Raw genomic sequence first — 12636 nt, forward strand, 5'->3', positions numbered from 1 at the left:
AAGTGGAAGAAAATGAATGGATTGATTTTCCTATGTTGACAAAAAGTACTACCAACCCTGGAAAGGATTTCAATCTACCCTGATACTACTGAATATGTCAGGAACTATACTTGACCATGAGAAACCCAATTAGGTTGTAGCTGCTACTGAAGACTCTCAAAATGTTAACCAGCTTATCTTTTAATTTTATCTGACATTTCTACGATGTTTCAACACAAATTTGACTTGACAAATCTGCTTGTAAGCAGATTTATCTAATGAAAGAAAGTGTCTTGACAGTCTTGAGATGTCCTGCTGCTGACATCCTGAAAGTAGACCTAACTCTTTTTACACATGAACCTCAAGAGTTAAAACAAACTGATGGGTGAGTTGGCTACAGAGTTACAATATTTCAGTTGTTGTAAATACCTACATACTCTAGAAAGAGCACACTTGGAGACGTATTGAACACACACACACCAGCCTGAATGTGAAATACTGGTGTTTATTTGTTGGCACATTTATATTACAATCTTCAGTCTTCTCACACTGGTCTTATTCCACAGTCCCAAATGACAAAAGAGGAAAAAAAAAAAAAAAAATTCCAGTGACACAGACCTTGAACACAAATACAGATATGCAACTTCAAGGCTGAGGTCAACGGTTCAAAAGTGAAGTTATCAAATTCAGAGTTTGTTTGGTTGTTTTTCAGAGATGGCAGCTGTCTTTTTTTTTTCTTTTTTTTTTAATTAACATTTTTCCAGTCGTTTAGCAGGTGAAACGGTCATCATTGTGCTAAAGGAAAACTGAATGTTACAAATCCTCAGCTGCTAAGTGATGTGCTTTGTTTTATTCTTTTGCTTTGGCCACAAGATGGGGCCCAACTAACTGACATGGCAACACATTAATAAACCGTCCACTTTGGTAAATTAAATGAAGTGACTTTATCTGAAGCTCCAGTGGTTTCAAGTTAGGAAGCGTCATTATTTTAAAGAGGCAATTTTATAGCCAAGAAGTCCAAGAAAGGGTGAATGTGTTTGTACCATCTAATGATACCATCAGTCTAATGTGGAATTCAAGTGAAAACCTTTACTTCCAAATTTCCCGCTAGCACTCCAACCTAAATCAGTCAATTTGTGACAGAAACTGTTTGAATTTTAGTAAGAAGGGTTAAAAAAGAAAAAAAGAATTACAATAATCCTTTAGGACCAAAGCCAAAGTGCATTCTCTGGCTATCAGATTGCTGTGTTACCTATATACAAGACATCAGGTTGTCAGTAACAAGAGAAGACAAAACAAAACACAGGATAAGGAATAAGTGGTTATTAATAATTAAAAATGACTGGCTGTTTACTTTACTGTTTAAATCCTCCTCACATTCATTTTGACAGTACCTGTCACCCGCATCAAACTAGAGAGCCATAGTTTATTAGGCTTTTGTTTTCTGCCATATGTAGTTTCATCCCGTTTCTATTTAATTGTACCTTTAGATGATGACTAAAAAGTCTAATCAACACAAAATCTCATTTCAAGTGCCAGGTAGAGCATCATAAAGCAAGACTTTGACCACCACACCTTTCTAAAACAGCAGTAAAAACAGTCCAAAGTCTCAGGCTGGAGGAGACTTTAGACCCTTTTCACCTTAACTGTCATTCAGAAGAGATCTGAATTCCTGGATTATTGCAGGGCAGTGTTAGCAGCTGTGCTAGCATGTGGTGATTTCCACCATAATCATAAACATGGAAGAAAAGACTCAGTCCACCACTAAAAGCCACTCTGCTCTTTGTCTAGATAAACTTTGCTCCGCTTGCTTTCAGTTCTCATTTCCTATCAAAGGGTTTCTCATCAGATTGTGAATCATAAGACTGGAGTTTTCTGTGCATATTCATTGTTAAATACATAAGTACTGCCAAGTCTCCCAACAAACCCTAATGAAATCTTTTTAAATCTATGGGCATCAAATACTTTTTTAATGTGGCTATAATCAGTTTTTTGTTAACATGATTTTTTTTAAATGTAAACTGTGTTTCTCTTATGCAAGAATCAAAGACCTTTTGCCTATGTACTTAAACTCAACTTTACACTATTATTCAGCATCTTTTAGCTCCTTCTTGTGGTTTTCCAGCCTGCAGTCCCACATTGCCTGCATTTATACAGTTGTAGCATAGTTTTCAGCTGCAACTGCTTAGCAAAAACAGAGTAAACAGCCATCTGGTGAAAGTAGTGGCGGGGTTATAAACTAGTCAGAAAGAGATAAGGGAGAGCAAACAAAAGATGAATAAAAGGAAAAACAGAACCGAATGAAATTCACCAGTTAGAAAAAGACAACTCCAAACAAATGCAAATGTTTGTTGGATGTGCAAATTTTGTGTCCTATAAACTTGGAAGGTGAAATGTATCAGATCTGCTTATGCAAATTTTTCCAAATTTATCAATGTGGGGAAAAAAAAAGGCAGAACACCAAAGTGGGGAGATCAATGAAAGAAACCCTCTAGGGGAAAATTCACTGATTAAACCTAGTGGTACAGAGGAGGAAAAGACTCCAGGCTTTCCAGCTCAGAATGCAGTTATACTTCATTTCATAGTTTGACTAAAGATGATAAACAAAAAAAAAAAAGAAAAAAAAAAAAAAAGAAAAAAAATCCTTGCCATTACCAATTAATTTTGGTCTAAAACAAAAACATTAAGGTTGTTACAATTTTCTATTATAAATAGGCTCTTTAATCTCACCCACAGCCACATTCCTTGTTCTTTAGCCTCTGATGTACTGAATGCTATCTCAAGAGAAAATTCCTCACAGCTTTAAAGCCAACGCAGTGAGTTCAATCAGGTTTTCCAGCCTCAATTGAAATGACATGTAGCACTCACAGATGTGTAAGAGGTGTTTTGTCATTTGTATTCTCATCTTTGATCTATACAGAAATAAACAATTTACAATAAAAACCTCTTACATGCTATCTACAGCGCCTCCAGTTTCACAGTATTGAGCCAGCTGCTTCACGCCACATCGCAGCCAAGTGATGCAGCTGAGCTAAAGAGACTTTTGCCAAACGTTAGAGAGGAGGAAAAAAAAAACCCAAAAACAAACAAACAAACAAACAAAAAAAAAAAAAAAAAAAAAAAAAATAGTATCCAAAAAGCATTTTACATGTTAAAAACAAGGTCTCAAACTGTACAAGGCTTGTTTGTTCTGCATCTTGCCAAAATCAGTTTGACATCAGTTTAATGTCAAGCAGGTGTTTTGAGTATTTTGGGGGATGCAGAATAAATACTAAGGAGGGAAGGTTTAAAAAAAAAAAAAAAGAGTCATGACCATAATGAAAAGTGCCCGCTAAATTCACCTGTACTATGTTACAAACACAATGTAAACAATTGCTTTTAACCAATCTGAATGTGAGGAGTAAAATATGGAAATTGTTTTAATAACTTAAGTGATATGTGCTGCACTTTGAAATTACACAAGTCCATGATTCTGAAATCTACTATTTCCACCCTCTCAGTGTTTGGAGGAAGACTCTGTAGTCAGTCACATGAAAGCGTTTTAACAAAGAAAACAAAAAGGGATCAAAAAGAGAAGAGTGAGGACAAAGATGGTTTTTACATTGTCTGCTGACATTCTTTCAGTCACTGTGCAGCGCATATACATATATACATATATGCATGCTCTGAAATTGAAACCTGTAGTGCTTGGCTAGCTTCCCAAATAGGAAAGAAACACAGCTGAAAACAGAAATGGAAAGAATATTGAAATTAAGGGGCCGTATCCTTCAGGTTTAAAAAAAACACAACAAAACAAAACCACAAAAAAAACATAACAAGAACAACTACAACAGGAGAAGAGTGAAGAAAAGCCAAAAGACCTTACCCTGTCTGTCACACAGTCAGCATCAGGTCACTCGAGTGAGTGAAACGCAACAACAATAGCGCTCATGCAAGACAAGTCACTTCCCACAATTCTTTTCGTTCAGATACAATTTTTCCTATCCTTAAAACAGGGGAGGGAGTACACTTATTATGGGCACATTCATTCACAGAAAAATAAACAAACAAAAAAAAAAAAAAAAAAAAAAGATGGAGACATTAAAAAGACCACCAAAAGCCTTCAGCTTAAGCACTAAGTATACACTTTTACATTACAACAGTAAAAAGTAGTTCTTGCATTCAATAAACACCACGCTAAGGGTGTGTTAAGGAAAAGGGAATGAGGGGACACTTCATGCAGTTGTCAGTAAAAACAAAAACAAAAAAGAAGAGGGGTCAAAAATTACATTTACATTTACAAAGTGTTTTGGACTATTCATCCAACACTTGTTGAGTCTGCACCAGATTTCTGGCACAAAGGAGTTGGCAAGGCAAACCATGTTACTGAGACAAAAGAAAGAGAAGAGAAGAGAAGAGAAGAGAAGAGAAGAGAAGAGAAGAGAAGAGAAGAGAAGAGAAGAGAAGAGAAGAGAAGAGAAGAGAAGAGAAGAGAAGAGAAGAGAAGAGAAGAGAAGAGAAGAGAAGAGAAGAGAAGAGAAGAGAAGAGAAGAGAAGAGAAGAGAAGAGAAATAACACAAGTAAGAGCGCAGGTGGTGGCGAAAGCTCCTGGGGTATTCAGAGTTGTGGTTTTAGTTATCTGATCCCAGAAACAGAGCTCTGATTGATGCTGTAGGTAGGGGAGAGGTCCCCACCTATCGTGGTCACCAGTGGAGTTCCATTACTGGTCAGACAACTCTCCTGGAGAGCCTCAAAGTAGGTGGCCTGCACAGGCTTGTGACACTGCAACACTTGTATGGCATCGTCTATTTTAAACCATTCCCTTTTTCTCCCTGTTTTGCAGAAAAAGAAAGCATTGTGGAGAAGGTTAACATGCAAGAAAAAAAAAACAACACACGGGGAAAAAAAAAAGTCATTATGAAAAATGGGTTTTGACTGATTATTAGTACTGTACACACAGCTAAAGTGAAAATCACAAGGGCAGGAACAAAGCTGGTTTTATAATCTTCCCCAGTAAACACACACTAAAAACTGTAATATCACTAAGGCCAGGCAAAAAAAAAAAAAAAAAAAAAAAAAAGCTACAGTCAAGCATGTGACTGCCTGAGAACTTTGTCCGTATGATCCCCATTCTGACAAGTAAACAAACAGTGCTTTACCAATGTTGACTGAGTCCTCCCAGTCCTCCAGCACCTCCGTTACAATAAGAACATACACATAGGTCCTGTGTTTTCTCTCCTGGTTCTGTGGAAGAAAACATTTGCATAATTAACCAAACAGTAAGGTGACACTTAAAGACACCCCCCCAAAAAAGTCAACACACAGCAGCTCACCTCAAATATTCCCACCAAGCGACCTAAAGTCCCCTTCACACCAGCCTGTAAAATGAATGAAAAATGATGAAATGCTCAGTAAATACTGTCACAGGATGAAGTCACAACAGACGATTAAAGGCTTTTCGTTCAATATGAAGAGATTGAGGTCTATGCAAAAACACTTGTATAATTGAATGCACTCCAACAGCCTAACAATAAACACCCATTTGAACCTCATAGTGTTTAGTTGAAATAGTTTCAAATAGAGCTGATTTAATTTGTACGGTAATTGGAAATGGTGTTTGTTGTGCACTGGATTATATTACATCATAAGATTGTGTTTATCCCCACACATTCACTCCATCTAAATCCTGGATTGTGGTTTTTGCGTCCACAAAATAAAAACAATATACAGCATATACAAAGACTGAAGTCTTGTTCTGCATGCACTTTCCTGCAACGAGGCACATTATTTAGGGCTGTAAAACAAAAACAATTGGGGATGTTCTTGTACACTAACTTAATAGGCAAGAGAGATTTTTAGTAGATACACTTATCGTATCCATTTGAAAATTTGACTTCCTTCGAGTTATGGCATTTACAAGATTTTCTGAAAATTTGAGCCATGACCTTGCCCTTGAGATCAAGGTAACATATTCAATCTCATCCAAGATTTTTAGCACATACCTATGGCATCAATTTGAATATCCTACATTGCTTTGTTCTCAAGTTATCTCATTCACAAACTTGGGAGTCCACATTTGCCCTTTAGTGTCCACTGGCACTAGTGTTGCACGTTGTCTTTTGCTTCGGCTGAGTGTTGCACATTAAAGACATATTAGCCTCACTGACAGAAATTTTCACTGCTGACAAGCCAGGGAAGCAATGTTCAACTGTCCAGTCAACTGATTGTGCACATTCCTACAAAATACAGTCATGTGAGTCTTGTGAAAACCGAAGTACACCCTTACTGCCTCCAAAGGAATTAAGAGGGTAAGCAGAAGCCAGGTGCTACTAATTAAGTGGGTATGCAAGTGTGAAGAAGTTTGAACAAGTATGGGTTGTTTGGAAGGGTTGCCAGGAGAAAGATTAATCTCTGTAAAAAGAACATGGCAACACAACTTGGGTTTAGGTTAACAAAGTTGCATATGAACAAACCACACACTTGTGGAACAATGTCCTTTCAACAGATGAGACCAAAGTGAAGATTTTTATTACCATAATACAAAACGCCACATTTGGATAAAACCCAAACACAAGATATCAGCACAAACCTCTGATACCACTAACAATTAGGGCTGCCACGATTAGTCGACTAGTCACGATTATGTCGACTATTAAAATCGTCGACGACTAATTTAATAGTCGACGCATCGTTTGAAGCTTTGTAAGATCACAAAGGACGCAGGAATGAGTAGTAGGATTTAAGAGTGTAATAACGGACTGAAACAGAAGATGGCAGCACTGCATGTACAAGGATGCCAGCTGCCGTTAAACCCCGAAGAAGAAGAAGCTGTGTCCCAGAATTCATAGCGCAGCTGTCAACAATGGCGGCAGCTAGTTAGTTTTAACTTTACTCTTATTATTCTTTCTGGGTCACAAAATAAACGTTTAACATATTTTCAGGCGAGAATGTAGCTGTGTAAACCTCAAATATCTGCTCAGTTTATCAAGACACCACATATTTTCAAAAGCGCTCCGACGTTTTCGGAGACGTCTGTTACCCACTAGCTCGTTAGCTAGGCGGGGGCAAGGCTAACTAGAGCCGTGAGAACACCGGACTCCCGGCAAATCGTTTTCAAACCCACCGCCGTCTTTCGCTAGTCAGGTTAAACATATATATAAGTCACTTAGATAACTTAAAAATGTTATTGTTTGGCTTTCTTTAGTATTTTATTTGTTCCTGAGTAAATCGGTTTGGCTGAGATTAAAGTTATAGTTTTTTGCACAGCTAAAACTGTCAAGCAGACAGCTGATTATCAGAAGTGTGAGACGCTGGAGAATATACTCCGGTGTCCTGTTATATTTTAGAAAGCAAGGAGTTTATTAAACTTCACCGAAACAATCTGCAAATTTCATTAAAAATTAATAAACTACCATCTTGTCTTTATTTTTAGTTAGCACAAACACTTCAAGCTGTAAGCTAATGATAGTTATATAAGACCAGATGCTGCTGGTGCAATAAGCTGTACGCTGTACGTCCAATGGATGATGATCTGATTAGTCGACTAATCGCAAAAATAATCGGTGACTAGTCGACTATCAAAATAATCGTTTGTGGCAGCCCTACTAACAATGCCTAAAACTTGGCCAAAATTGGGTCATGCAACAGGACAATGATCCAAAGAATACCAGCAGATCTACAACAAATTTACAAAGAAAGGACTCAAGGTGTTGCAATGGAACAGTCGAAGTCGGGACCTCAACGTGACAGAATCATAAGAGATCTGTGCATAGAAAATACCCGCAAACCTCAATGAGGTGAAAAAACTTTGTAAAGAAGAGTGGGACCAAATTCCTCGACAATAATGTGAAACTGACAAAGTCAAACAGAAAATGATTACTTGCTGCTGTGTACTTATTGCTGAGCATACTTCAGTTTATCGCAGGACTGCTTAGTCCGATGAAAACTCTTTTCATATGACTGTATGTCATATGACATGTTGTTCTTCTTTTGATTACACTGAAAAGCATGCTTTTGACAGCTGTCCAACAGTGTCAGGAGCCACTAGCATATATCTTGCCTCCTTTAGCTTTAACACAAGCCAAAAAAAGAAAAAAAGTAGAGAAAAAACAAAGCAAAACAAAAACAAGGTTTTTGCTGCCTCAACTTCAAAACCAGTTTGTTTTATTTTTTCCTAGAAGGGATTGGTTTCCAAGTTTCTCTTTAGATACCATGTTATCATTACCCAACTTCGCCCAACAGATAACACACTTGGGCTAACAGTCGTTGACATTGCTGGTCCAGCAGAAGTCATATGACAGGTATTTTTCACGCATCTCCCCTTAACTGTAAACTTTGTTTTCCCACAAAACAAAGCACTATATTTTCCCCTATTAGGCTCCCATATATGCAAATTGCCAGGGATTTGGCTCTCGTTTTTTTTTTTTGTTTTTTTTTTTTTTTTGTAGTTCTAAACTGCAAAAATTTATGATCCTCACAAACAAAAACAAAAAGAATTGGTGCACCACTTGGAAAACACTCTCCTAGCTGAAAAAGCTAACATCCCTAAAAAAGGGATCAATTCACAAAGTAGGTCAATGTCAGGTTCCCCCCTCATAATGACTGGACATAAATTACTTCTACAGCAATGAAATTACTATTAAACGCATTGATAATTGTCATTGATTTCTTCTGACAAAATGTTTAACATTAATCAAGCAACTGACAAAATAAACAAAAACAAAACAATAATATAGTGAGGAAAAACAAATTCACAATCTGTCAGAGCCCAGTCTCAGATGTCCAACTACTAGTCAAAAAAACTAAACTACATAAAACATAATATTCAACAAAAACAGAAAAACATTTTTCAGAGGCTGAAGCCACAGTTTTCTTGGAAAGTGCCAGATTAGTGGGGGAAAAGGTTCCTGATTTACTGATCAACTGATTTTTAAAATTGACTTATTATACATCTGAAAAATAACCCTCTCTCAACTTTTGGCACTTTTTGACAGCCTCTCTCTCAAAATCGTTTTTAGTTTTGTCATGTAAAAGGTCAGGGGAAAAAAGCAGATGAATAAAAACTTTGCAAGTTATTATACCTTTTCTCACAATCCTAAAATCAGAGCCATATAAATGTCACAACCTTTCTGTCATAGAGAAACTTTAAGGTCTCTGAGAGCTTAATATTGTTGAGAAAATTTTAACACCAAAAATCATCTCCAAGATTTTAACTCCCAGAGGTTAACAGTAGGTCAGGTTTTGATACAGCACCAGGCCTCTCACTGACATCTCTGCAGCTTCTTCCTCAGTTTCCAGTTTCACTCTATAAATAAATGTTGACTCCACACACTGTACCAATTGCACTCCTAAGGCCTTCAGCTTGATCATATGGTAAAGAGCAGGCACACCACTAGAAACTCCAAAGACGAGCCAGGGATTAAGTAATAGGCCAAAAGTCAACCTGTTTGTTTTTATGAGATGGAAAAAGTCTCCCAGCTCTGGCATTCATGTAACACAAGACTACTGGGCAACACTTGGGAAGAGGATGTACAGCTGAGACTTCGTTACCAGTTATGCAATGCGTCTTCAGGTTGCAGGGTCGGGGTGCATCTCCAAGATACAAGGATTAACAGAGATAGTGAACAGTCTAACAAAGAAACCCTCTGTAAATTTTGGCTTGCTACTGCATGCCTTGTCTTCACTCTCATCCCTGGAGAGACTCCAAACCAATAAGCATAAGCAATCACTTATCACTTATACGGTGATCAGAACAGGCTCACCAGGATTAGGATATGTCCTATTACACCATCGTCCAACAAAAGGCTTAGAAAGCCAGTGTAGCTGGTGATGTATCAAGCAGCACTCAGTCACCACAGAGTTTCTGAATGTAGCCTTTTAGCACATAAGGAGCCTGAGAAGTGATGTGACATTGCTTTTGACCCTGTGGAAATTTGCTGGCAGGCCTAAGTGTCCTGCAACCACCAAAGCTACCAATCAGCAGGAGCCAGGATAAGGGATGATATCAGCATCCATCAGTGTGACGGATCACACAGAGAGGATAGGCTTTATAAGGTCAGCGGCCCACTAGGAGCCAACCGCCGGGTGAGATTCAGTGTCTTATGTGCCCTGTGTCCATTCTGATCAAAATATCCAAAGGATGAACAGCATGCAGAGTGGAAGAATACCTGATTTAACAAACAGGCGTAGGCAGTATAAGTAGGATATTGATTTCCAATTAGCTTCAGAACTGTTTACTAATTACTACCCATCCACCCCAATACAGAACAACAAAAACAACATGTTGTGTCCTCCAAGCTGCCCTTGTAATGTGACCACTACTGTATACTAATATATATAGCTACGAGAAACTTACAAACAATAAAACTCAATTGTTGTCATTTTTTGCGTTTGTGTGACTTGACTGTACTGCAGTCAAACTGCTGTGCAGCCAGTGTTCAATCTCTGTGTGACCTCCTTTGACACCTAAAGACTGCTTTGTAACATGATGCTATGATACAGCTTACATGTTGCTAGGCTCTCTCTCTTACTGTCCATGCAAACAGGATGACTGCATTGACAAAATGGATTTTGAGAACAAGGTATCAGGCTCAGTGTTAAATACAGACAAGTTAACAGAACTGTAATACAATACATCTTATGAGTCTATACTCAAACAAATTTGCCACACTTTCTGAGAATTATATTTCCAGCTACTGACATTTCTGAAAAGGATCACGTTAAGGTTCCCAGTACGCAGTATACATAGAGACAACATCTGTCACTTGGAAAACCAAAGAGAAAAGGCCATCATACTACAGGCTTAAATAAGATATAACAATATTGAGTGACACAACCAACCTCTTCACACACTTCTCGAGCTGCTGCAACATTGGGCTCCTCTTCGGGCTCCATTCCCCCTCCAGGAACTATCCACTTGTCAGGATGTCGACTACTGCTCACCAGTAGCACCTGCAAAACACCCCATACAATACTGGTCAGGTATGACAGTCCAACTCTGAGTTACTGTTCACATAATATCAACTGGGACATCGAAAAATACAACTCAAGAAAAATGGAAATGATAACTCATTGGGTTTAAGAAAACTAGTACTTTTATTACTGTCAATAAATCATAGCTAGTGAACTAGTTTAGATGTTGGGGTCTTAGTGGAGATGAGCTGTGGAACCCCTGGCTGCCAGTCAAATAATCTACAGTCTTAGGTAAAAGTTTCCACTTTGGTGCTGGTAATGCTGATACGTTTCCTGTAATCAACAACCCCTGTCTACACAGTCTGGCCTTTACTTTAACCAAAATGAGGAATTGGTTTGGTCCCATCTCCTCCCCTAGAAAAATGTAAGTACAAAGACATCTTTGTGTCTCCTTTTGACTGTACGTGAGCGTCCCAAATCGCGACTGAGCTCAAGTAATCCACAACACGTTTTCGCTTTTTCTGATACGGCTAGATAGGAGCGATAAATACACAAATAGCATTAATAATGTTGTAAAATATGCACACAGGGCTCGACGCTTCCATTAAGCTGGTGCTCCAAATATCAACAGTGTCAATTTCGCAAACAAACTAATCAAAATACACAAGTGATACAAGCCGGCTATCACTGCCAGAGTCATCTTCTGGCTTAAACTAGGATAGCTACTAGCTACATAGCAGTACAATGTTTGGCTAGTAATACCAGTTGCATTAACACAATACACTTAGCTCGCCAAACTATCTGTAACGCGAGCAGATACATATCTTAGCTGTCGCTTTAAATACTAAATATTCTCTGTCCATCCGACAGCTGGTAGTGATAGAGTCAGCACTCACCACAGCCTGTACTGTGGGCTGTGGTTGCTGGCCGATAGCCGGCTGCCCACGGCAGCAACCCGGGTAGTTAGCAAGCTAACGTTAGCATTAGCGCGGAGCTAGTAAGTCTGGTCATAACCGAGGCTGCTATCTGCACTGCTAAAGAGGCTTACATAACACTCGAGTAAGTACCAGCTAAAAAATAGTGACTAATCAAAACGTCGGGAGTCGACACGAGAATAAAATAAATCATTTTCCAGTTGGGATAAAACCAAAGCCGTGTTGATAAACGTCTCGATCTACACACAACAGAAAAGGCTGGATAAAACCTACGGATGCTAATATTAGCTTGGCCCTCCAGACAGTTCACATCACCGAACTCACCTCCTCCTCGCTCTCGCTCCTGAAGCACAGGCAAGCGGCCCGCTTCTTGTAGCCATCCCCGTCGTACGTCCGGGTTTGGTTTGACTTGAGCTTCATCATTTCGGGAGCGTAAAAGTTCAAAAGTACAGCTATATTTGCCACTTATAAAGACGATGGTTGTAGACGCAAAGTCCTCCTACGGGGAACCTCGGCGTTTTACTTAAAAGAAATAACTTCTTCTTCGCTTCATTTTCACAAACCTGGGAACATCTACGGCACGGTCGCCATTACAAGGAGCCGCTACGCCCACGACGTAGTTTAACCATTAATAGCTTGGCGAGCGTAAGAAATTTACCTATCAAGGGTTGAAGAATTAGGGCAACGAAGCGTGGGGGGAAAACGCAGCACCACGCTCTGACTGGAGTGAGCCGGTAAAGGGAACTGGCACTTGAGGCTCCAACTAGATGGCCCGGTCTACTTATCTGATGCCGATATTAATTTATATGACTTTTTTATTTGGGGAAACATC

General features: G+C 38.8%; 1 protein-coding gene across 1 annotated transcript; it reads right to left on the reverse strand.

The window, feature by feature from the left end:
• Positions 1-464: 464 nt before the first annotated feature.
• nudt3b (nudix (nucleoside diphosphate linked moiety X)-type motif 3b) lies at positions 465-12427 on the reverse strand. Its single transcript, XM_080892673.1, has 5 exons — positions 12129-12427; positions 10798-10908; positions 5292-5336; positions 5118-5202; positions 465-4790 (listed from the first exon to the last, which is right to left on the reverse strand). Exons 1-5 carry the CDS (start codon positions 12225-12227, stop codon positions 4594-4596), a joined length of 537 nt encoding a protein of 178 aa, XP_080748799.1. The 5' UTR covers positions 12228-12427; the 3' UTR covers positions 465-4593.
• Positions 12428-12636: the final 209 nt, after the last annotated feature.

Source organism: Rhamphochromis sp. 'chilingali' (assembly GCF_963969265.1).
Source record: "Rhamphochromis sp. 'chilingali' genome assembly, chromosome: 9".
In the NCBI taxonomy this organism is placed as follows: domain Eukaryota; kingdom Metazoa; phylum Chordata; class Actinopteri; order Cichliformes; family Cichlidae; genus Rhamphochromis; species Rhamphochromis sp. 'chilingali'.